The 22181-nt window shown below is 55.1% G+C and overlaps 2 protein-coding genes across 2 annotated transcripts; both read right to left on the bottom strand.

Annotated features, from left to right (window-relative positions):
- Nucleotides 1–573: 573 nt before the first annotated feature.
- Nucleotides 574–10885, bottom strand: LOC101945282 (uncharacterized). Its single transcript, XM_065590469.1, has one exon. The coding sequence runs from the start codon at nt 7093–7095 to the stop codon at nt 1393–1395; it is 5703 nt and encodes a 1900-aa protein (XP_065446541.1). The 5' UTR covers nt 7096–10885; the 3' UTR covers nt 574–1392.
- A 24-nt stretch (nt 10886–10909) lies between these two features.
- Nucleotides 10910–18286, bottom strand: LOC135982669 (olfactory receptor 52P1-like). Its single transcript, XM_065590552.1, has one exon. It carries the CDS (start codon nt 15314–15316, stop codon nt 14357–14359), a length of 960 nt encoding a protein of 319 aa, XP_065446624.1. The 5' UTR covers nt 15317–18286; the 3' UTR covers nt 10910–14356.
- Nucleotides 18287–22181: the final 3895 nt, after the last annotated feature.

Below are 22181 nucleotides of genomic sequence, written 5' to 3'. Positions count from 1 at the left end.
GGGCTTCGAAATATCCTTGTTTGGAAACTAACCCCAATAAACATCGGACTGTCTGCGCTTCGGACTTCTGGTCCTATACTGCTTGCTGTGTGCGTGACAAGAACCGGGGACGTGGGAGGGGGAAGGGATGGCCCTCTGTGACGTTATGAGTATAATATAATATCTCATTGAAAGATGACAGGGCCAGAAAGAGTTAATTAACTCACAGACTGACCTGACCCATGGCTGAACTTTAGAGACTGGTCAGGAAAATATGTAAATGAATAGAGCTTTGAAATGCAAGTCTGCATTGTTAGAGGTAGAAGGGGAGATGTTTGCTCAGGGCTTGTGATGTAAGCAAACAAGTCTTAGAATCATAGAATATCAGGGTTGGAAGGGACCTCAGGAGGTCATTTAGTCCAACCCCCTGCTCAAAGCAGGACCAATTCCCAACTAAATCCCCAAAAGGCCCCCACAAGGATTGAACTCATAACGCTGAGTTTAGCAAACCAATGCTCAGGCCACTGAGCCCTTGCCCTGCCCCGCCCTGCCCCGCCCCGCCCCGCCCCTTCTTGGAGGCCCCACTCCCTCTCACTCCATCCCCCCTCCCTCCGTCGTCGTTCACTCTCCCCACCCTCACTCACTCACTCATTTTCACTGGGCTGGCTCTGGAGGTTGGTGTGCAGGAGGGGGTGAGGGCTCTGGTAGGGAGTGCCAGCTCTGGGGTGGGTCCAGAAATGAGGAGTTCAGGGTGAGGCAGTGGGTTGGCGTGCAGGGGGTGAGTACTTCAGCTGGGGGTGCAGGCTCTGGGGTGAGGCTGGGCTTGAGGGGATTGTGGTGCAGGACGGGACTCCAGGTTGGGGCTGAGGGGCTTGGGGGGTGGGAGGGGGTCAGGGCTGGGGCAGGGGTTGGGGCGCAGGAGGGGGTCGGGGTGCAGGATCTAGGCGGTACTTACCTCAGACAGCTCCCGAAAGCAGTGGCATGTTCCCTCTCCGCCTCCTACGCAGAGGCACGGACAGAGGGCTCTGCACGCTGCCCTGTCCGCAGACACTGCCCCGCAGCTCCTATTGGCCAGGAACCGCGGCCAATGGGAGCTGTGAAGCTGGCGCTGGGGGTGGGGGCATCGTGCGGAGCCTCCTGGCTGCCCCTATGCGTAGGAACTGGAAGGGAGACATACCACTACTTCTGGGCGCCGTACGAAGCCACGGCAGGCAGGGAACCTGCCTTAGCCCCGCTGCGCCGCCAAGTGGACTTTTAACGGCCTGGTCAATGGTGCGGACCGGAGCCACCAGTGTCCCTGTCGAAAACTGGACACCTGGCAACAGTAGTGCCAGCCACTAGACCCTGCCTTCCCCCCTACTGCTGTGTCGGGCCCCAGATCACTCCTGTGGATTGCACACAAATAGAGGTTTATTAGCGAACCAATCCTAACTCTCGTCCAAGGCCCGGAGGTGGCTCTCCTCTTCGGAGGCTGTTGAGGGACGGGGACAGCTTCCTCCGCCGGACCTGCATCCTCTCCCGCAGGGCACACAGGTTCTCTCCGTGCAGCGCTGGCGTTCTGCCATGTACCTGGCGAAGGTGGGCATGAGCATGACGCTGATGGAACCAGCACACGTGGCCTGCGCTCTTGCCAGGACGTGACCCTGGCTGCGGAAGCTCAGTTTCCACCCCGGCCCGGTGTCCACGGCGCTCCAGGTTAGACGCTCCAACTGTCCCGGATGTGTCCTCGGTGGCATTTCCTCTGTTGAGTGACGGGGACAGCTTCACGCTCTTGGGGGACGGGGTGAGTTTCCGAGGGGGTGGCGGGGCGCCGCGCGGTGCAGCCACCGACCTGTCGACCTGTCCTCTCTCTCCCACTGATGCCCTGGAAGTGACACGTTCAAGGAAGCCCAGTATGATTCCCCTGAAGGTGGGGCCCTTCCCCTTGCAGGGGACGGATGATGACTTGGCCCCTCTCCCTGGAGGAGCACGGGGTGGCTGTTCAGCCCTGGGCGGTGCCTCAGTCAGCACCAGGGCCTCTGTCTGCCTCACATTTGTTCCAGCTGTCAGGAATCCCGGCTCTCCTGTGCCCGCGGGGCGGGCTCTTTCTCCCAGGGCTTCCTGACGGGGCCCTCCCAGCTGGCTTTTCCGGCTCCTCCTGCGCTGCAGCCGGATGTTCATTTTCCGCCGGCGTTCCTGGGCAGCGGCTCTCAGCCGCTCAGCTGCCATGTCGGCATAGACGGCCTGGGAGTGTATGACGCAGGGCGGCAGGATGAAGGAGCCCAGGGCCTTCTGCGCCAGGTGGATGTCCAGCCGGTGTGCCGCGGCCCACGGAGAAGCAAGATGCTCCCGTGCCAGCGAGGGCCCCTTGGGCGCTGGGCGAGAGGCTGCGCGAGCGCTTTCTCCAGCAGACCAGTCGGAGGCCCTGAACTCGCTGCCCTCCAGAGACGACGGAGAGGAGACAGGTGGTTCATCTTTGGCCACGCTGGGAGCGCCCTGCCCCTGCCATCCAGGCTCAGCATGCAGAGGGTTTGAATCTGCCGCGTCTCCTAGGAGAGTTGCTGACCCCCTTACATGGATACGCTGTGTCTGCCACACCGGAGAGCTGGTTCCCAGAGAGCGGGCGCCGTCCCACCCCTCTAGCTTGCTGCACGGGCAGTGCAAGCATGTGCAATGGTCCATTTCCAGGTGGCCCACGATTTCCAGAGACAGAGGCTGCTTCCCCCCTGGGCCATGGCGGCTGCGGCTCCGGACCATTCTCCTGAAGCTGGATTCCAGCTCCCGTGAGATCCTCTTCTCACTCCAAACGGCTGTCTCCACAGACGAGCTCCGGGAGCGCCTGCCAGTCCCCACCAGCCGTGGAGCTCCTTCACCATCGTGGGTGCTCCACTGCCCGGGACTTTCCTCAGAGCTCTGCTCTCTCTGCTGTGGGTGAGGCTCGTGGGCTGCCGGGCGAAAGGCCAGTCTCTGGAACCCCTGGGCCCGGTCGGAAATTCCCAGCACCTTCTTCCCGGGAAAGTCCAGGGTGGATTTCAGTTCTGCCTTGTCCTCTGGGAAGTGGTGTGGGGAGCCAGGGGACCCTTCCCCATCACTCGTCTGGGAGGTCTCCTGGCTTCTCCTGCTGCTGCTCCCCATGACATGTTGGGGCACTGCCTCCGTGGCCACTCTCTGGGATTTCTCCACCAGGGCCGGCCTCACCCCCAGCCTGATCTCTAGGCACTTCCTTGCGAGGTGCCGCTGGAGCTCGTCCCTCCGCTCAGCAGCAAGGCCATGGGTTCTGCTGTCTCCTGCCAAGCGGCTCCCTGTGGGGACGTCTGACTGGCTGGGCCTGAGCCGGCTCTGCCCGATGCCCCGTTCCCCACCGGCCCCAGGAAGCTGCGCGCCAGCCAGCGGGGCAAAAGCAGAAAACAGCCGCAAGGACTCCTGGATCCTCCGGGGAAGCCCCCACCTCCGCTGCAGCGTCATCTTCCGGAGGTGGCGCTCCAGGCGGTCTCTGGTGTCCCCGTCCATGAGCGAAGGCTGCTGCCCCAGGACGAGGATGTGCAGCTCGGCGCGCTGGCGGGCTGCGGTCGGCCCCGGCAGTGGGGGCTCCGGCATAAAGGCTCTGAGCGACCGTTGGATGAGTGCGGGGAAGCCCCATTCGTGCTGCAGCCTTTTCTTCCTGACGTGCAGCTCCAGGACCTCTCTGGCCTCCGGGCCCAGGAACAGAGCCTCCCGCGCCCGGTACTCGACTTCAGCCTCACGGGGTGGAACCGGCGCACGGGGCGCCCTGGGAACCATCCTGCTGAGGGACTGGGTGTAGATAGTGCCCAGGCCCCACAGGGCCGTGAGATGTTTGTGCTGCACATTCAGCTCTAGGTGGCAGATGTCCTCCGGGTGCACGAAGGGAAGCAGGGGGTTCCTGGCTTTCAGGGCCCTGTCCCGAGCAGGGATCAGCTTGGGGAGGGGCAGCCGGGACACAAGATGCAGCCTTTGCCAGGAGCGTCTCACTGCAGCGGGGATGGCCCCCAGCCGGGTCTCCACACATTTCTTTGCCACGTGGAGCTGCAGCCGCTCCTGAGCATCACGTCCCAGGCTGAGCCGCGGGCGGGGAGCAGCGACCACTCTCCTGGCTTTCCCCACGCCCCGCTCCAGGTGCACGGTGCTCTTGTGCCAGGGCAAGAGGAAAGGCCCCTCTGCATCCTTTTCCGCGGGGCCGTGGGGCTCAAGCTCCGTGTGCACTGAGGTAGGTCGGAGCAGCCGCACCGACTCCTGGATCCTCCTGGGCAGCCCCCAGCGCCGCTGCATGAGTCTCTTGCGGAGGCTGAGCTCCAGCTCTCGTCTGCTGCCCTCGCTGAGGAAGGACAGCTCGGCCTGGGTAACGGCCACGTCCCCGTCGGCCGGCGGAGGGGCCTTGGGCTGGCCGGGGTGGGGGGGAGCCGCCATCAGGCCCCGCATGGATTTCTGGACGATGAGAGGCAGCCCCCACTCGTGCTGCAGCCTCTTCTTCCTGACGTGCAGCTCTAGGACCCCTCTGACCTCCGGGCCCAGGAACAGAGCCTCCCGCGCCCGGAACTCGACTTCAGCCTCACGGGGTGGAACCGGCACACGGGGCGCCCTGGGAACCATCCTGCTGAGGGACTGGGTGTAGAGAGTGCCCAGGCCCCACAGGGCCGTGAGATGTTTGTGCTGCACATTCAGCTCTAGGTGGCAGATGTCCTCCGGGTGCACGAAGGGAAGCAGGGGGTTCCTGGCTTTCAGGGCCCTGTCCCCAGCAGGGATCAGCTCGGGGAGGGGCAGCCGGGACACAAGATGCAGCCTTTGCCAGGAGCGTCTCACTGCAGCGGGGATGGCCCCCAGCCGGGTCTCCACACATTTCTTTGCCACGTGGAGCTGCAGCCGCTCCTGAGCATCACGTCCCAGGCTGAGCCGCGGGCGGGGAGCAGCGACCACTCTCCTGGCTTTCCCCACGCCCCGCTCCAGGTGCACGGTGCTCTTGTGCCAGGGCAAGAGGAAAGGCCCCTCTGCATCCTTTTCCGCGGGGCCGTGGGGCTCAAGCTCCGTGTGCACTGAGGTAGGTCGGAGCAGCCGCACCGACTCCTGGATCCTCCTGGGCAGCCCCCAGCGCCGCTGCATGAGTCTCTTGCGGAGGCTGAACTCCAGCTCTCGTCTGCTGCCCTCGCTGAGGAAGGACAGCTCGGCCTGGGTAACGGCCACGTCCCCGTCGGCCGGCGGAGGGGCCTTGGGCTGGCCGGGGCGGGGGGGAGCCGCCATCAGGCCCCGCATGGATTTCTGGAGGATGAGAGGCAGCCCCCACTCGTGCTGCAGCCTCTTCTTCCTGACGTGCAGCTCTAGGACCTCTCTGACCTCCGGGCCCAGGAACAGAGCCTCCCGCGCCCGGAACTCGACTTCAGCCTCACGGGGTGGAATCAGCACACGGGGCGCCCTGGGAACCATCCTGCTGAGGGACTGGGTGTAGAGAGTGCCCAGGCCCCACAGGGCCGTGAGATGTTTGTGCTGCACATTCAGCTCTAGGTGGCAGACGTCCTCCGGGTGCACGAAGGGCAGCAGGGGGTTCCTGGCTTTCGGGGCCCTGTCCCCAGCAGGGATCAGCTTGGGGAGGGGCAGCCGGGACACAAGATGCAGCCTTTGCCAGGAGCGTCTCACTGCAGCGGGGATGGCCCCCAGCCGGGTCTCCACACATTTCTTTGCCACGTGGAGCTGCAGCCGCTCCTGAGCGTCACGTCCCAGGCTGAGCCGCGGGCGGGGAGCAGCGACCACTCTCCTGGCTTTCCCCACGCCCCGCTCTAGGTGCACGGTGCTCTTGTGCCAGGGCAGCAGGAAATGCCCCTCTGCATCCTTTTCTGTACGGCTGCAAGGCCCGAACTCCGCGGGGGCTGAGGTAGGTCGGAGCAGCCGCACCGACTCCTGGATCCTCCTGGGCAGCCCCCAGCGCCGCTGCATGAGTCTCTTGCGGAGGCTGAGCTCCAGCTCTCGTCTGCTGCCCTCGCTGAGGAAGGACAGCTCGGCCTGGAGAACGGCCACGTCCCCGTCGGCCGGCGGAGGGGCCTTGGGCTGGCCGGGGCGGGGGGGAGCCGCCATCAGGCCCCGCATGGATTTCTGGACGATGAGAGGCAGCCCCCACTCATGCTGCAGCCTCTTCGTCCTGACGTGCAGCTCCAGCTCCTCCCGGGCTCCCGGTGGGAGGAAGGGCAGCTCCTGCGCCGTGAACTCGGTCCCAGCTGCACGGGAGCTGGAGGGCGGCGGGGCGGACGAGGGGCCTGCGTGGAACAGCTTGGCCAGGGACTGTCGGTAGAGCGTGGGCAGCCCCCACCTGAAGCTCAGGTGCTTGTGGAGAAGGTTGAGCTCCAGGTGATCCGACGTCGCCTGCTCCAGGAAGAACAGCTCCCGGGGCCGTTGCTCCAGGGATCTCTGGTCCGGCCGAATCAGCCGGGGCAAGGGGAGCTTTCCCGCCTGGCGGGCGGCTTCCTGCGAGTGTTGGGCCCTGCGGGGGATCAGGCCCAGGCGGATCTCTATGTTTTTCCTGGTCACATGTCTCTCCAGCAGCTGGTGGCACGTGTCCCGGCTGAGCTGCTGGCTCCACGCGGTTCCCAGGGGCCCGGCTAAGGAGACAGCCACCGCTGCGGGGCCCACGGGTGCCCCCCTGGAGGGTGATTCCCTTGGAGCCCTTCTCGCTGACAGCCCCCTGAGAGGTCGGCTGGCCCTTCTGCCTCGCGTGTCTGGATGTGTCCCCGGAGCTGCGGTCGTGGGGGGCATGAAGCCCCGCAGGGACTCCCGCACCCTCCTGGGGAGCCCCCACCTCCTCTCAGCCACCCTCCGCCAGATGTGGGCTTCCAGATCCCTCTTGGTGGCCAGAGGGATGGGAGGGGCCCCGCTGCTGACACGGAGCTCCATGGCTGCCAGCCGGACTCTCCCCTTGGGCCTGGGGCGTGTGGGCGGGGGTGGCATGAAACACCTCAGCGATCGCCGCACCAGGCCCGGCAGGCCCCATTCGTGCTGCAGCCGCTTCCTCAGGACATGCCTCTCCAGCAGCTCCCGGCCCTCAGGGGCTACGAAGGGAGTCTCCAGGGGGCAGAACTCGATGGCCGTGCCGTGGGGCAGCAGGGGGGCGTGTGGCACGGGCGGGCCGGGCTCCATCTTGGCCAGGGACTCCGCGTACAGGGTGGGGAGAGCCCTGAAGTACTGGATGTGTTTGTGCCTCACGTCGAGCTCCACGCTGCCCGCCTTGCAGCTGAGCAGAGGGCAGAGCCGGTGACGGGCCAGGGGGGCTTTGTGGCCTGTGGTCTGAGCTAGCCCCCAGCTGTGCAGGAACTGCTCCTGCTGGCTCCGTGCAATGTTCTGCTCCGGCTCCCAGCTGATGCGGGATGGTGTGTAGTGGCCGGACAAGGAGGTGGGAGCGGGAGGTGACCCTGTCACGGCAGGGACCCACGCGCCGGCCCTGTTGGTGTACGCCAGCCGCTCAGCTTTCCGGGCTGCCTTGTTGCACACGGCGCAGTCTGCGTCGTCACACAGCAGCTGGCGGATGGAGCGGCGCCTGGCGGCTCGGCGAGCACAGCTGGGGGGTTCCCGGCACAGCTGGTCACGCAGCTGCGTCACCCGCTGCTTCTTTGCACCTAAAACAGAACAGCAGAGAGGGCTTCTGAGGAGAGACGGGAACGTGGAGCTGCTGCGTGCCCCAGGCCAGGAGCCACGGAAGCTCCCTGAACGTAGCGGGGGCCAAGGGCTCCCGAACCGTGACCCCGCCCACTCATACTGCCCCAACCCCGAATCCCCGCTCCCACCTTGCTCCTAACCCTGAGGCCCTACCCCTGTGCCACTCCTTCTCCAGGCGCCCCTGCCCTCCTGTGACCCATTCCCCACAAGGCCCTGCCCCACACCGCCACTTCACCCCAAGCCCCACTCCTCCGCCACTGCTTCCCTCCAAGACCCTGCCCCGTGCTTGCCCTTTCTTCTCGGCACCCTCTGCCTTCTGTTCCTCGCCCTTACAGCCAGTCAAAAATCAGAGGGCTTGGCCCCCCGGCCCCCTCGTTCCAGTGCCCTGGCCCCAGGCCTGGTATGCTGAGCTTGTGAGCGCACGGGGCCGATGAAACACTCCGCCGGCACCACGCCAGGCCCCTCTCAAACACTGCCAGTGCTGTGAACCCAGCCAGGGCATCGTGCCAGGGCTGTGAACCCGGCCAGGGCATCGTGCCAGGGCTGTGAACCTGGCCAGGGCACTGTCCCAGTATCAGAAACCCAGACAGCGGATCGTCCTATTGCAAATAACCCAGCCGGTGCCCCATCCTGCAGAAATGGATCTCGCCAGTGGGCGGGGTCCCAGGTAAACTCTCTGGCAAATGCCGGGGCTGGCAGCACCTAGCAGCCTTGGTCTTGCAAGCCCTGGTACGATGCACACCCCTATCCAAGACAGAGCAGACGGGGTGAAATAAAGAGACAAGATCTGCTGGGCAGGGGGCAGTGCCTCCTGCTGGCAAAGCTGCCCTGTTCCGGAGGCTCCTGGGAAGGGCAGGGAGCCCTGAAGGACATGGGGACAACCAGCCAGGGGGAACAGACAATCAGGGTTTGCCTCCAGACGACGGGTCATTAGCACCATGTCAGCTTATCCCAGCACCACTCAGCACCTTGGCTCCCACTCTCATCCCCTGGGGCAGGCCAAGCCTGGGGGGCCTCGTGTGGGACCCCTGAGCTAGCGTGGAGCGCTTGGGAGAGACCCTGGGATTCTGAGCCCGGGAACCGGCAGGGAGCGCGAGGCAGAGCCTTACCTTCTCCCTTGTCCTCCGTCCCCCTCCGCCAGAGCCTGCTGACCAGGAGAGCCTGCGGGAGCCAAGGAAGTGGCAGAGTTATGTGGTACCCAGACTGAGGCCGTGCAGTGCCAGCCTCCCGCCCAGCCCAGCTTGGTGCCAAGGGTGCCCACGCTTTCCTCCACCTCCTGCAGCTGGAGAACTCCAGGCTCCTTCGGCCACGCCCCGGGCTCCCCACCCGAGTGTAATTGGAACAATCCTAGATTCCCTCCTCCCCCCCGCGACATTGGGGCATCTCCACACCGTGGGCCCTGGGTCTGACCCTTGCGGGGGGGTGATTTCTGCCCCCGAGTCGAATGGGGACCAGGCCCTTGGGCTTCCCAATGTGCTCTGGCTTCCTCTTCTCTCCCCGTCTCCCCTGGTTCCCACCTGCGAGCCCAGTTCCCCAGCTGATCTGGGATAGAGGCAGGACTCTGCCTGCCCAAGGCAGGATCCCCAACTGACCACACCCAACGGCTGTCCAAAGATCTGTCCCGACTTCCCCCTTTCCCCCAGGGACCCAGGAAAGCTTGTGGCTTTGGGAGGGAGCTGGGAGGGTTTGTTGGTCAGCTTCCCCGATCGTAGGGAAATAACTGGCCAGAGGCGGCTCAGTGCCGGGGTGCCAGGGAACCACGAGGGAGAGCCCTGGCATTTCTAGCACTAGCTGGTGGTCGAGGCAGTAAGGAACAACCCATGAATGGAGCCACGAGCTCGGTCTGTGGCCCTGTCTCTCTCTGTGGATGTGCCATGCCAGCCCAACGGGGCCTGGTCAGAACAGGGGGCCTCGGGCGCTCCCACCCACCCACCCTTCCATGGGGCTGTGTCCGGGCAAGCTCTGCTGAGAGCGCAGGACGGCTGCAGGGGGGTTGCGGGGGGGCGGGGGCCTCCTACCATCCTGCTTCTCCAGGAGAAGCTGTGCTGGGTCGCCATGGCCACCCAGATGACCAGGACCAGAAGGACGCTGGTGTACAACACCCAGGGGCTGTCCCAGCAGGCACAGAACCAGCTCTGCGTGATCCCCATCCCCGTGCCAAACATGCTGGGGAGGACGGTCTGGACGCGCACTGGGGTGGAGATGCTGCACTCCTGGCTGCTGCTGCCACTGGATCTCTCCTGAGGGGCTTTGTTCCAATGAGCATCATAAAGGGCCAGGACCAGGTGGGTCCTGACATCACAAAGGGACTGCAGGCATCAGAGGTGGGCAAGATGCTCAGCTCCCTGCAGCCCCTCCCCAGCCCCCCATGTAGATACTTAGAGACTGTGACTGAGTCACCCCGTAACCTTCTCTTGGTTAAGCGAAAGAGATTGAGCTCCGGGAGTCTCTCACTAGTCTGTGTGGTGGGAAGAATATCTCAACAGCCCAACACTGTGGCATTTAATTTCAAAAGGGGGAACTATGCAAAAATGAGGGGGTTAGTTAAACAGAAATTAAAAGGGACAGTGACTAAAGTGAAATCCCTGCAAGCTGCAGATCGCTTTTTAAAGACACCATAATAGAGGCCCAACTTCAGTGTATCCCCCAAATTAAGAAACACAGTAAAAGAACTAAAAAAGAGCCACCGTGGCTTAACAACCATGTTAAAGAAGCAGTGAGAGATAAAAGGACTTCCTTTAAAAAGTGGAAGTCAAATCCTAGTGAGGTAAATAGAAAGGAACATAAACACTGCCAAATTAAGTTTGAAAATGTAATAAGAAAAGCCAAAAAGGAGTTTGAAGAACGGCTAGCCAAAAATTCAAAGGGTAATAACAAAATGTTTTTTAAGTACATCAGAAGCAGGAAGCCTGCTAAACAACCAGTGGGGCCCCTGGACGATCGAGATGCAAAAGGAGCGCTTAAAGACGATAAAGTCATTGCGGAGAAACTAAATGGATGCTTTGCTTCAGTCTTCACGGCTGAGGATGTTAGGGAGATTCCCAAACCTGAGCTGGCTTTTGTAGGTGACAAATCTGAGGAACTGTCACAGATTGAAGTGTCACGAGAGGAGGTTTTGGAATTAATTGATAAACGTAACATTAACACGTCACCAGGACCTAATGGCATTCACCCAAGAGTTCTGAAAGAACTCAAATGTGAAGTTGTGGAACTATTAACTAGGGTTTGTAACCTGTCCTTTAGATCGGCTTCTGTACCCAACGACTGGAAGATAGCTAATGTAAAGCCAATATTAAAAAAGGGCTCTACAGGTGATCCCGGCAATTACAGACCAGTAAGTCTAACGTAGGTGTGATGAAATGGGGGATTTTCTTGTTTATTTTCTTGTTTTCGGTGGGGCCCAAATAAATCTGTTAGTCTTTAAGGTGCCACCAGACTCCTTGTTGTTTTTCTAGGACTATAACAGCATTTAAAAAAGAACTGGATAAATTCATGGAGGTTAAGTCCATTAATGGCTATTAGCCAGGATGGGTAAGGAATGGTGTCCCTAGCCTCTGTTTGTCAGAGATCACTTGATCATTACCTGTCAGGTTCACTCCCTCTGGGGCACCTGGCATTGGCCACTGTCGGTAGACAGGATACTGGGCTGCTTTGACCTTTGGTCTGACCCAGTACGGCCGTTCTTATGTTCTTATGGTCTAGGCGTCAGGGTTTCTAACCTTTGAATCATTCTTGAGGCTTTTTTCTGACTTCTCTTTCATTGATAACATCCTTCTGGAATGGCGTTCACCAGCATAACCCCTTGGAGAATGGCATTAAATTGGAGTAACACCACAGTGAATCAGGCAGGTGCTGTGAGGCTCCGGATGGGACTGGTCCCCAGATCGGGTGTCTGTCTGTCAACATCCCCTGGCCACGGTCGGAAGATATGATACTGGGCTAGATGGACCTTTGGTCTGACCCAGTATGGCCGTTCTTATGTGTTACCATCTTCCACCCTGGCACTGTTCAATTCAGAGACAGGGAGAGGAGAATGTTCAGAAGAAAATCTGATTAAGCAGTTCTCTGCTCAGTATGACTAAGGAGACCTCCATTTACTGTACACATTCACACAGCATTGCTCATGCTTGCATTTCATCAGGAGATTCGCTATATTTAATGCAAAGCCTCAACTGCTGGAGTCACGTGATTATATGAGACTCTCAGTTTCCATGACAACAATAAGTAAGTTTCTGGCATTCATGGTTGTTCAGAAAAGAAAAAAATATGACCCAAGTGCATCCTAAAGACTGAAAACCCAGAAGGTGAATAAACAGAATCCAAATTTATTATTATTATTTTTACAAATCATGGTTTTGGAACCAATCTCTCAATTTTTCGGGGTCCTGACTCAAGATTTTTGCATTCTGGAGGTTCATAATACTGAAATTAAAACTGTTCTGTTTGCAACACATTTGTGACCTCTTGATAACCCTCTTATTTTTCATGTAGAGTTTAAATAAATAAAAGTAAACTGAGTTGTGGAGTTTTATTTTTGATAAATCTGGGAATTAAAGCAGCAGCCATTTCTGTATTATTATTACAGCTGGTCCAAATTTTCAAAAGAAATATTTTTGCTGATTTTCTTTTTTCAAAACAAATACATTTGTACAACAAATTATTGATATTGTCAAAATTCTTCATTTCCCCCCCTAAAAATATGGTCGTATTTGATTTTATTTTCAAAAATTGTATCCAAAAATGTGTTGACATCTTTTCTTTCATGAACAATCATTTTGATTGTGTTTTTATAACAATTTTTTGGGAGAAAACACAAATGGACCAGTTAAAAAATGTTTGTTGGGGTGTGATTTTTTTTCAATCTCCCTCCCAAACAACACTTCCTTATCTACTTTCTTTACACCAGTCATGATTTTATAGACCTCAATCATATCTCCCCTGAGCCGTCTCTTTTCCAAGCTGAAAAGTCCCAGTCTTATTAATCTCTCTTCATATGGAAGCCATTCCATACCCCTAATCATTTTGGTTGCCCTTTTCTGAACCTTTTCCAAGTCCAAGATATCTTTTTTGAGATGGGGCGATCACATCTGTACGCAGTATTCAAGGTGTGGGTGTCCCATGGATTTCTAGAGAGGCAACATGATATTTTCTGTCCTATTATCTATCCCTTTCTTAATGATGCCCAGCGCTCTGTTTGCTTTTTTGACTGCCGCTGCACATTGAGTGGATGTTTTCAGAGAACTATCCAGAATGACTCCAGGATCTCTTTACACTCTTTGATCACATGCACTGCAGTAGCCCCTCCCTTCTGAGGACAACGTTGTGGTGGACTCTGCTTCCCTGTAACCCTGTGTGTGCTGTGATGTATATAGACGGTCTGATGGTTAGGGGGCTAGGCTGGGAACTGGGGGATCTAGGTTCTGTCCCCAACTTGGCAGCTTATTTGTGATACAAGCTTGGAAGCTGGGGTGGGGTAGGCTGGGGTGATATCCAACAAAACCACATTTGGGCCTTAGGTTTATGCTCTGGATTGGAGAAGGGAAGATGCCAGGAACCTGGCTGTGTCCTAACAAACTCCCCTCAGTAACATCCAATCCGCTGGGACAGCCCTGCAGAATTCCCTGGATCTCTATGGGGCACGAGGCAGCTGATCCAGGGAGCCACGCCCCACTAGAAGGGGTTTGCTGATTGGATTCTTCTCCAATGAATACTTCCCAGAATCCTCCGACGGATCTGATTGGTTTTCAAGCTGTCGATGATGGGGTTCAGGACGCGGTGGGGAATAGGGGCACCAGCAGGTAGGCATCGGCCAGGCGCGTGTGCATGAAGGGGGATGTAGATGGGACAACCAATGAGTGGGATGTAGATGGCGCAGCAGGTGTGAGAGATGCAGGTGCTGAATGCCTTGACGTGCTCTTCCGAGGAGGCAGTGCTCAGGACCGCCTTCAGGATCATGACATACAACGGGTGAATGGACAAGGAATCCAATTCCTTGGTCAGTACCGTGGCAGTCAGACCATACAAGCTGTTGACCTGTTTGTCCCCACGGGCCAACCTCCGCACATCTGAATGCAGGCAGAACGAGTGGGTGAGCACAGTGGCGCCACAGAAGGGAGCATTTCAGTGATGTTTTCTAGCATTCTTCTCACAACACAGCCAAGTTAAGTTTCTGTAACTGCTCGAGTAAAGTCCCAAGCTATGGTGGAAAGATACAATATACATCCAGGGGGAAATTCTGCGCTAGAGGTGCTAGTTGGAGTCAGCAGCAGCCACACTTGGGCAGCCGTTCAAGGCTAACAGATAGGTAGATATGCAGATTGATGCTAGATGGTTGGAAGGAAGGATGGAGGGATAGATTCATGTGTAGAACTTGGCCTCTGAGGTGGGAACAGTCTTGTACCAGGTGCTGTTGGGAAAAGGAGCATTGGTGATATTCAGTGTGAAAGATGAGGCAATGGTATGGTTAAAATAAGCAATGATCTAAACGTTCATCCCCCAGCTGAGGTCAGAATTAACTTCTGCTAAAAATAATTACTTGTGTTCATGGCGATTCTGTTCTTCCAGGTCTTGGCCAGGATTGTCAACCTAGCTGGAAGGAAGGAAGCACCAGAACTTTCATGAGAGAACGTCTTCCATGGGATTTCCAGCCCGAGAGTCTCCAAGGTTCCTTTTAGATCAGAATCGAAAGCTCTGGGTGCCTCTCTGAACTTTCTGCGTCTCACAAATAGCGGTTCAGCATCCAACACTAGTGGGGGCCAAAGCCCAGCCTGGATCTCTCTGGAGAGAACAGCCTCAGCACCCGGCCCCTGATCGGCTTGGTCTTCATGCCGTATATGATGGGGTTCAGCATGGGCGGCACCAAGAGGTAGAGGTCTGCCAGCAGGATGTGCATGTGCGCAGGGCTGTTCTGGCCCCAGCGCTGCGTGTAGAAGGAGAACAGCGCCGCGGTGTAGAAGACCAGGATGACGCACACGTGGGAGCCACAGGTGCTGAAGGATTTCAGGTGCACGTCCCTGGAGGACAGGCTCAGGACGGCCCAGAGGATCAGGATGTAGGAGATGGCGATGAAGATGGAGTCTGAGCCCACCACAAAGGTCGCGGCCGTTATCCCGTAGACATAGTTGGGCGTGGTGTCCCCGCAGGCCAGCTTCACCACAGCCAAGTGCTCGCAGTAGGAGTGGGAGATGACCCTGGGCCCGCAGTAGGGCAGGCGACTGACCATGCACGTTAGGGGGGTCATCAGCCCGATGCCCCGCACAAAGACGGCCAACCCGATCTTGGTGAGGATGGCGTTGGTGAGGATGGCGGTGTAGCGCAATGGCTTGCAGATGGCGACGTAGCGGTCGAAGGCCATGGCCAGCAGCACCCCCGACTCCATGGCAGAGAAGCTGTGGATGAAGAACATCTGGACCACGCAACACTCCAAGCCGATTTCATGGGAATGGAACCAGAAGATGCTCAGGATCTTGGGCCCGGTGGAGGTGGTGAGCACCAGGTCGATGCCTGCCAGCATGCAGAAGAAGTAGTACATGGGCAGGTGCAGGGTCGGCTCCGTCATGATCACAAAGAGGAGGGTGATGTTCCCCAGCAGGGCCACAACGTACATGGCACAGAACGGGAAGGCGATCCAGAAGTGGGTGGCCTCCAGCCCCGGAATGCCCATTAGGAGGAAGGTGGAGGGGTTGGAGTGATTGTAGCGGGACATGGCGCACGGATGGTTTCCAGGACCATTTTGGAGGCTGGAATTGAAACCACACGGCGGCTTAGTGTCAGCAATAAAAATGCGTTGTTGCTGCGGGGTGGTCCCCTCTGGACCCCAGCGTAGGCAGAATGCCCCTGTCTGCCTTCTCCCCTATGGAGAACTGCAGCCCCGTCACACCCCCCCCCCTCCACCAGCTCCTGGGCCTCCCCAGCTACATTCACCACAGCATCCAGTTCAAAATGGCCGTCTTTTCTACATCTCTCCCGGGATTTGCTCAAGCTGTGCCCATGGATCTTTTCTCTATGCTCTTCTCACTGCTGCTTCCCCTCAGAGCTGGACCACAGCTGTACCCCCAGTTCCAGTTTGGGGGACCTGAAACAACAACTAGCCCAATGTCTGAATGGCTTTAGTCGACAGCCCAGAAGGGTTTAAACGCAAGAGAAATGGAAGGTTCAGTAGAACCCTGAGATGGGGTCACAAATGGGGTCACCCCTATGCCTTAAAAGGGTGTAAAAAGCATCTCCTTCTGGGGAGGGGCAGGAGATGGCAGAGCCTTGTGGGAGCACTGAATCAGCACTCTCCCCGGGCTTCATCCCTCACTTTCGGGGCAGCGTTAGTCAGTTGTGGGGCTGCCCCATGGAGGAGGTAGGATTGCACGCACCTTGGGCTGTAGCAGCCATATGGACTTCCTATTTGTAAAGGCCTTTGGTCCTGCATTATGCCATGGAAACCTGCGTCACCTGGGAGTTAACTGAGGTCACTATGTGTAGATGACAACTGTAATAAGAACATAAGAACGGCCTTACTGGGTCAGACCAATGGTCCATCTAGCCCAGTATCCTGTCTTCCGACAGCGGCCGGTGCCAGGTGCTATAGAGGGAATGAACAAAACAGGGCAATTTCGAGTGACCCATCCCTTGAGTGTTGTCCAGTCCCAGGTTCTGGCAGTCAGAGCTACAGGGAGACCCAGAGCATGGGGTTGCATCCCTGAGCATCTTAGCTAATAGCCACTGACGGACCTATCCTTCATGGACTTATCTAATTCTTTTTTTTGACCCAGTTAGACTTTTAGCCTTCACAACATCCCCTGCCAACATGTTCCACAGGTTGACTGTGCGTTGTGTGAAGAAATACTGCCTTTTGTTTGTTTTAAACCTGCTGCCTATTCATTTCATTGAGTGACCCCTGGTTCTTGTGTTATGTGAAGGAGTAAATAACAATTCCTGATTGACTTTCTCCACACCACTCATGAGTTTATAGACCTCTACCATATCCCCCCCTTTGCCATCTCTTTTCTGAGCTGAACGGTCCCAGTCTTTTTAATCTCTCCTCATATGTTTTTTATTAGTTTTTTTTAAGAATTTATTACTATTTTTAGTTTGAGCCTCTATTATGGTGTTTTTAAATAACTTCCATGCAGCTTGCAGGCATTTCATCTTTGTGACTGTTCCTTTTAATTGAAGTTTAACAGCTTCCTCATTTTTATGTAGCTCCTTTTTTTGACGTTAAATGCTACCGTGGTGGGCTTCTTTGGTATTTCCCTCCCACAAGGATGTAAAATGTAATTACATTATGGTCGCTATTACCGAGCAGTTTGGCTGTATTCACATCTTGGACCTGATCCTATGCGCCACTTAGGATTAAATCGAGAATTGCCTCTTCCTTTGTGGGTTCCCAGACTAGCTGCTCCAAGGAACAGTCCTTAATGGCGCCTAGAAATTTTATCCCTGCATCCCATCCTGAAATGACATGTACCCAGTCAATGGAGGGGGGAGTAGTAGAAATCCCCCATTATTATTGAGATTTCTGTATGTGTAACCTCGCTATTCTCCTGGAGCATTTCACAATCCCTTTCACCAACCTGCTCAAGGGGTCGGTAGTATATTCCTACTGCTATATTCTTATTATTCAAACTGTAGATAAATTTCTGATAATTTTCATATGACTTTACATTGTGCCTCTTCCTATAACCTTGTGGTAGGTCTACCCACGTGTGACCTCTGTTTTCATGGAACTTTGTATCAAAGCCTCATTTAAAAACTTTGCATTGCCCTTGGTATAATATTATAGCCCCTAAGGATAGAATAAGATAGAAGAAAAATTTCTGTTTGCTAGCAGTAGAACAAGAGCTCTTCCCCCCCCCCCCCTTAATCAATTGCCCTGTTGAATGAATGAGGTGTGGATGAGCAAGGCATGGAAGGCAGCTCCTCCAGACAGCCTCAACTGTTGGAGAGGGGCTGGGAGCCAGACCCAAGAACAATAAATCGTGTCAAGTGGGCTCATTAAAGACAAGCAGACATACTGACGGCCTCGGGGGTTAGAAGCAAGCACCTTCTTTTGGAAACACCCTCTTTGCAGCATTGGAACAATACTCAAAAGAAAGCAGCACAAAGGACCAATGGACACAGACACAGAGTTTGAATCTGGTATAGATTTGCATAAGAGAAAAGCTGCTAAAAAAGTAAGGTGTCTTGCACAGGACCCCGGGTCTCGTCTTGTCAACATGGGAGCATCGATCCGGATCGGCAGAAGCCCGGCTCCACCCCCTCCCCCATCTAACTCACCTGGCCAGTGAAGTTAAGGGGAGCAACTAATTGGTAACAACAAGACGGAGTGTGTTTGTGTGTGTGTGTGAGTGTAAGTGTAATATATTATATGCATATAATACAGTGTTAATGAATACATGTATTACTAATAAATGTGGCGTTTTGCCTTATTCCCCCTGAAAAGATCCTGTGCAGTACTTTAAGTACAACAAAACGTGGAATTTCTATCCATAGAGATTCTATGGTACAGTTTGATTCATTTAAAATTTTTACTATATTTGACTCTCTGCTTTCTTTCACACTCCACCAGCACAACCTGCTCTGTCATTCCAATATATTTTGTACCCTAGTATTACCGTGTGCCATTGATTAGTATTATTCCACCAAATTTCTACAATGCCTATTATAGCAATGTCCTCATTTAATACCAGGCACTCAAGTTCACACCTAGTATTTAGACTTCTAGCATTTGTATACCGGCACTTATAAAATCTGTCAATATTTATCTGTCTGCTAATAAAGTTGCAATGATCGTAATACTTTAATAACTGCTCCTGTACAGTCCTTTTTAGGCATAGATCTCAAAATCTTTCACAAAGGAGGGGAAGTATTGTTCTCCTTAACTGTACAGGTGAGAAAACTGAGGCACAGAGCAGGGACTCGGTCAGCTACAGAATGGGAAATAGAACACAGGTCTCCGAATTTCCAGTCTACGGACTTAAAGTCATTAAACAACGAGGGAAGCAAAGTCCTCCAGTGCTTAAGCATCAAATAGACTTTGTGTTCTAGGCCCAAGGATAAATCCTCTATCCCTAAAATGCTCTGAGAATTCCAGTCTCACGGGCCAAGAAACATTTCAAAGCATGGTTACCAGGGTTCACTTTGTGTGGTTTGCAGTTTAAGGCAACCTATTTCAACGTCACTACTGGGGAAATGTTGTCCAGGTATTTTTCTCTCTGAGAGTTGATTGTAGAAAGAATGGAGCCCGCAGGGTAATAAACTAGGTGAGCTTTGAGTTCCTTGAGCCGGATTCGTAGCTGGTGTACGCAAGCACAGCTCCCTCTGACGCCAACGGGACAGTGCGTGTGCAGATGCCAGAGCTAGTTGGCTGCGACGGCCATGAACGTCCTTCATCCTGTATCCCTGTGTCTGCAAAACCACTTCATTTCTCTGCCTCTCTGTTCCTGGCATTATGTTATCCCTTGGGCAGTGCTGATACACCCACTGGTTCCTGGCATTGTACCACATCTTGCCGTGTATAATAAAGCACCTTTAGCTGCATGTTCCACGCAAGATGCTGTGTACCCAGGGTGCTGTCCTAGAGCCAGTTTCTCCTTGTGTCCACTGCTTCACTCTCTCCTTACGAATGCACATCCCCCTCCCCCATGGGACTCCAGTCACAGCCCTTTCCTGCACCCACTGTATTAGACCCTCACAATCGGGAGAAGCAGTTCCTGCCCTTGGACAGCAGGAAGTTCAGAACTAGCCCATCCCTTTGGCCTGTTTGTGCTCACTCACCACACAGACTGTCCCCTTGGCCTGGGCAGAAAATTCCTTCCCTAACTCTGCCTCTCTCCCACCTGCCCCTTGTGCCTCAAAGGCAGGGAGTTTTATCTCTGGTGTCCAGTCAGTCACGTTTGCCCTTGTCATGTGCCCTGCAACTACACCTCCCAGCTATAAAGGGCCACGGCCTTTCTGGCCTGCCCTGGGGCATGAACGCACGTCTGCCCAAGGCCCAGCGCTTTGCTATAGGTTCCCAAACATTTACACGGCATCTGAGACAGAGTCATTGTTGGATGGGCGCCTCCACTCCCATCCAGGATCGCATGGACCACGTCCCCGTCCCTGGCAAACACATAATAGCCCTGTGGCAACTAGTTGCCTGCCATTGCTTACGTGAAAATGTAATAAGAAAATATTTATGTATCATTAGCTACTGAGAGCCGGAACCAAGGAGAAGAGCCAGTAGCAGCGAGTCACCAGTCAGTGCCGCATGGACACAGCTTGGGAACGAGGCCTGTTGATAAACGTACACAGTTTATGCGGTGTTGTCATAGCCGGATTGGTCCCAGGCTATTAGAGAGGCCAGGTGGGGAGGGAATCTCTTTACTGGCCCAACTTCTGTTCGTGAGAGAGAGACACAGAGCTCAGTGTGGCCCAGAACCTGGCCTCTCTCACCCACAGAAGTTGGTCCAATAAAAGAGATTCCTGCCCCCACCTTGTCTCTCTGCGCACAGTTTAGACAGGTTTGACTGTGGGTTCCACTAGCTCCCCACAGACAATTCTTTGGACCCGCACGTAGCTAACTGCACCTCATTCACTTTCTGTGCAAAATAATTGCCATTTTGTTTAAAATGCAAAACCGGTTGGAGATTTTAAAAAGTCCCCGGAAATGGAAACCCACTTGGCAATACATGAATTGGGGTAGAGACCGGTGCAGATGAGGCTGCAGCAATCGATTCCCAGTCATTTGCCTGGGGAAAGCTTCCCTGTATTGGTAAAAAACAGAACAGGAACGGGGGGGGGAGGGGGGGCGTTAACTGTGAATTTTTAACCCTTTCCTCTCTACTTCTTGTCTGCACCGTCTGTGCCGCCGATGTTGTCCATTAGTGATGGGCTGGAATGTGTCTCCTCCCTGGATGTGCTTAGTACACGCAGACGCATGAGTTTAGCCATGGCAGATACATTCCGCAGCACAGCAAGTGTGTTCTCTCGGGAGCTCCCTGGTGCCTTTAGTAGCGGCGTTCTGTCTGGCTGTCCCTGCTGCTGTCAGCAGTACTGCACCGGAGGGCCGGAGTTTGAAGAGAGCTTGGACCCACTTTCTCAGCCGCTCTGCACCCACGATTAGCCTGCGTTTCCCCATGAAGCTCTGGGCATGTGAAGCAGCATGTACCCGGCACATTCAGCGGCACAGCTTTGGCATTCTGCCTGGACGTACATAGTCCCTCTGGCCACATGCGTGAGTACTGCTAATCTGCTTCCAGAGCTGGGGACAGTGAGACAAAGAGGCTGTGGGTCTGATCCTGCTTCCACTGAAGGCAGTGGCAAAACTCCCACTGACTTCCAAGATGCAGTATTGGGCTGTTACTTACTAGCAAGAAACCTCAAAGCTAGCGAGAGTCCTGGTTAAAATTCCTACCTCCCAGTGCTACGCTCCATGCACTGCCCTGGAAGCCAGCTTTGCTGTGAGAAAAGGTGGGATGATTGATGGTATTTCTGGTTTGGGAAAAGCCGGAGTTGTCACAGAACACACCCCATGCCCCTCATGTTATGGGGATCTTCCTACATTTCACCCCAGTGAGAGGCCAATAATTACACCTCTACCCCGATATAACGCTGTCCTCGGGAGCCAAAAAATCTTACCACGGTATAGGTGAAACCGTGTTATATCGAACTTGCTTTGATCCGCCGGAGTGCGCAGCCCTGCCCCCCCGGAGCACTGTTTTACCGCGTTATAGCCGAATTCGTGTTCTATCGGGTGGTGTTCTATCGAGGTAGAGGTGTACCTCACTGCCGATCAATATTAGAGCGGGAAGGCCGTGCTGCTGGTTGAAAAGAAATCAGAGACCATGGCTGCTGCAGCTGAAATTTATGTAAAACCAGACCTTGCAGAGAAGTGAATTTATACAAAAAAGTCTGAGTCACCAAAGAGCTGCAGCCTGGACGGTTGTGATGCCAAAAGTAGTGCAAGTAAACACGGGAGAACAGAGGATTACACGGTGTTACCACACGGGTGTGTGTCTAAGGTTGTATAAAAGAACGGTTGAGGTTGTGTTAATTGAAGAATAATTTGCAATCACATCATTAAAGACTAAGAAATTCATACAAAGGGGGCAGAATTCAGGTTGCGTTATCGTTGGCATTTCTTGAATTCTGAGTCCTTCCCATTCTCACAATGTCTTTTTTCCATGTTATTAAATAGTTCATTCATAAAGAGCCAAATTCTGCTCAGTTACACTGCTGTAAATCCAGAGTAGCTCTGCGTTAATCAGTGGGACCATTTTATATTTACACCAGCGTGACTGAGAACAGGATTTGGCCCAAAGTTTTCTAGTGCATTTAAAAATGATGCATTAACAGAGCCCCTGATTAAATCCGTACTGCCCCAACTCACCTGGATCCGGCTGTATCTTCTTCACCTTCAGTGAATGCTACAGACACACACAATCTGCATGATTATCCAGTCTGCCGGGACAACCCACCTGGGGGTATTTATACCTCTTAAAGAATCCTCTTTACTCCCCCAGCTGGGAATTCAGAGCCTTTCTTCATCACAGGAATCAAACGTGGGTCAGATATTCAGATGAAGTGTCATGCAGGAA

This window comes from Chrysemys picta, chromosome 1 (assembly GCF_011386835.1).
Source record: "Chrysemys picta bellii isolate R12L10 chromosome 1, ASM1138683v2, whole genome shotgun sequence".
In the NCBI taxonomy this organism is placed as follows: Eukaryota; Metazoa; Chordata; order Testudines; family Emydidae; genus Chrysemys; species Chrysemys picta.
This window is presented reverse-complemented; position numbering and strand designations above follow the sequence as displayed.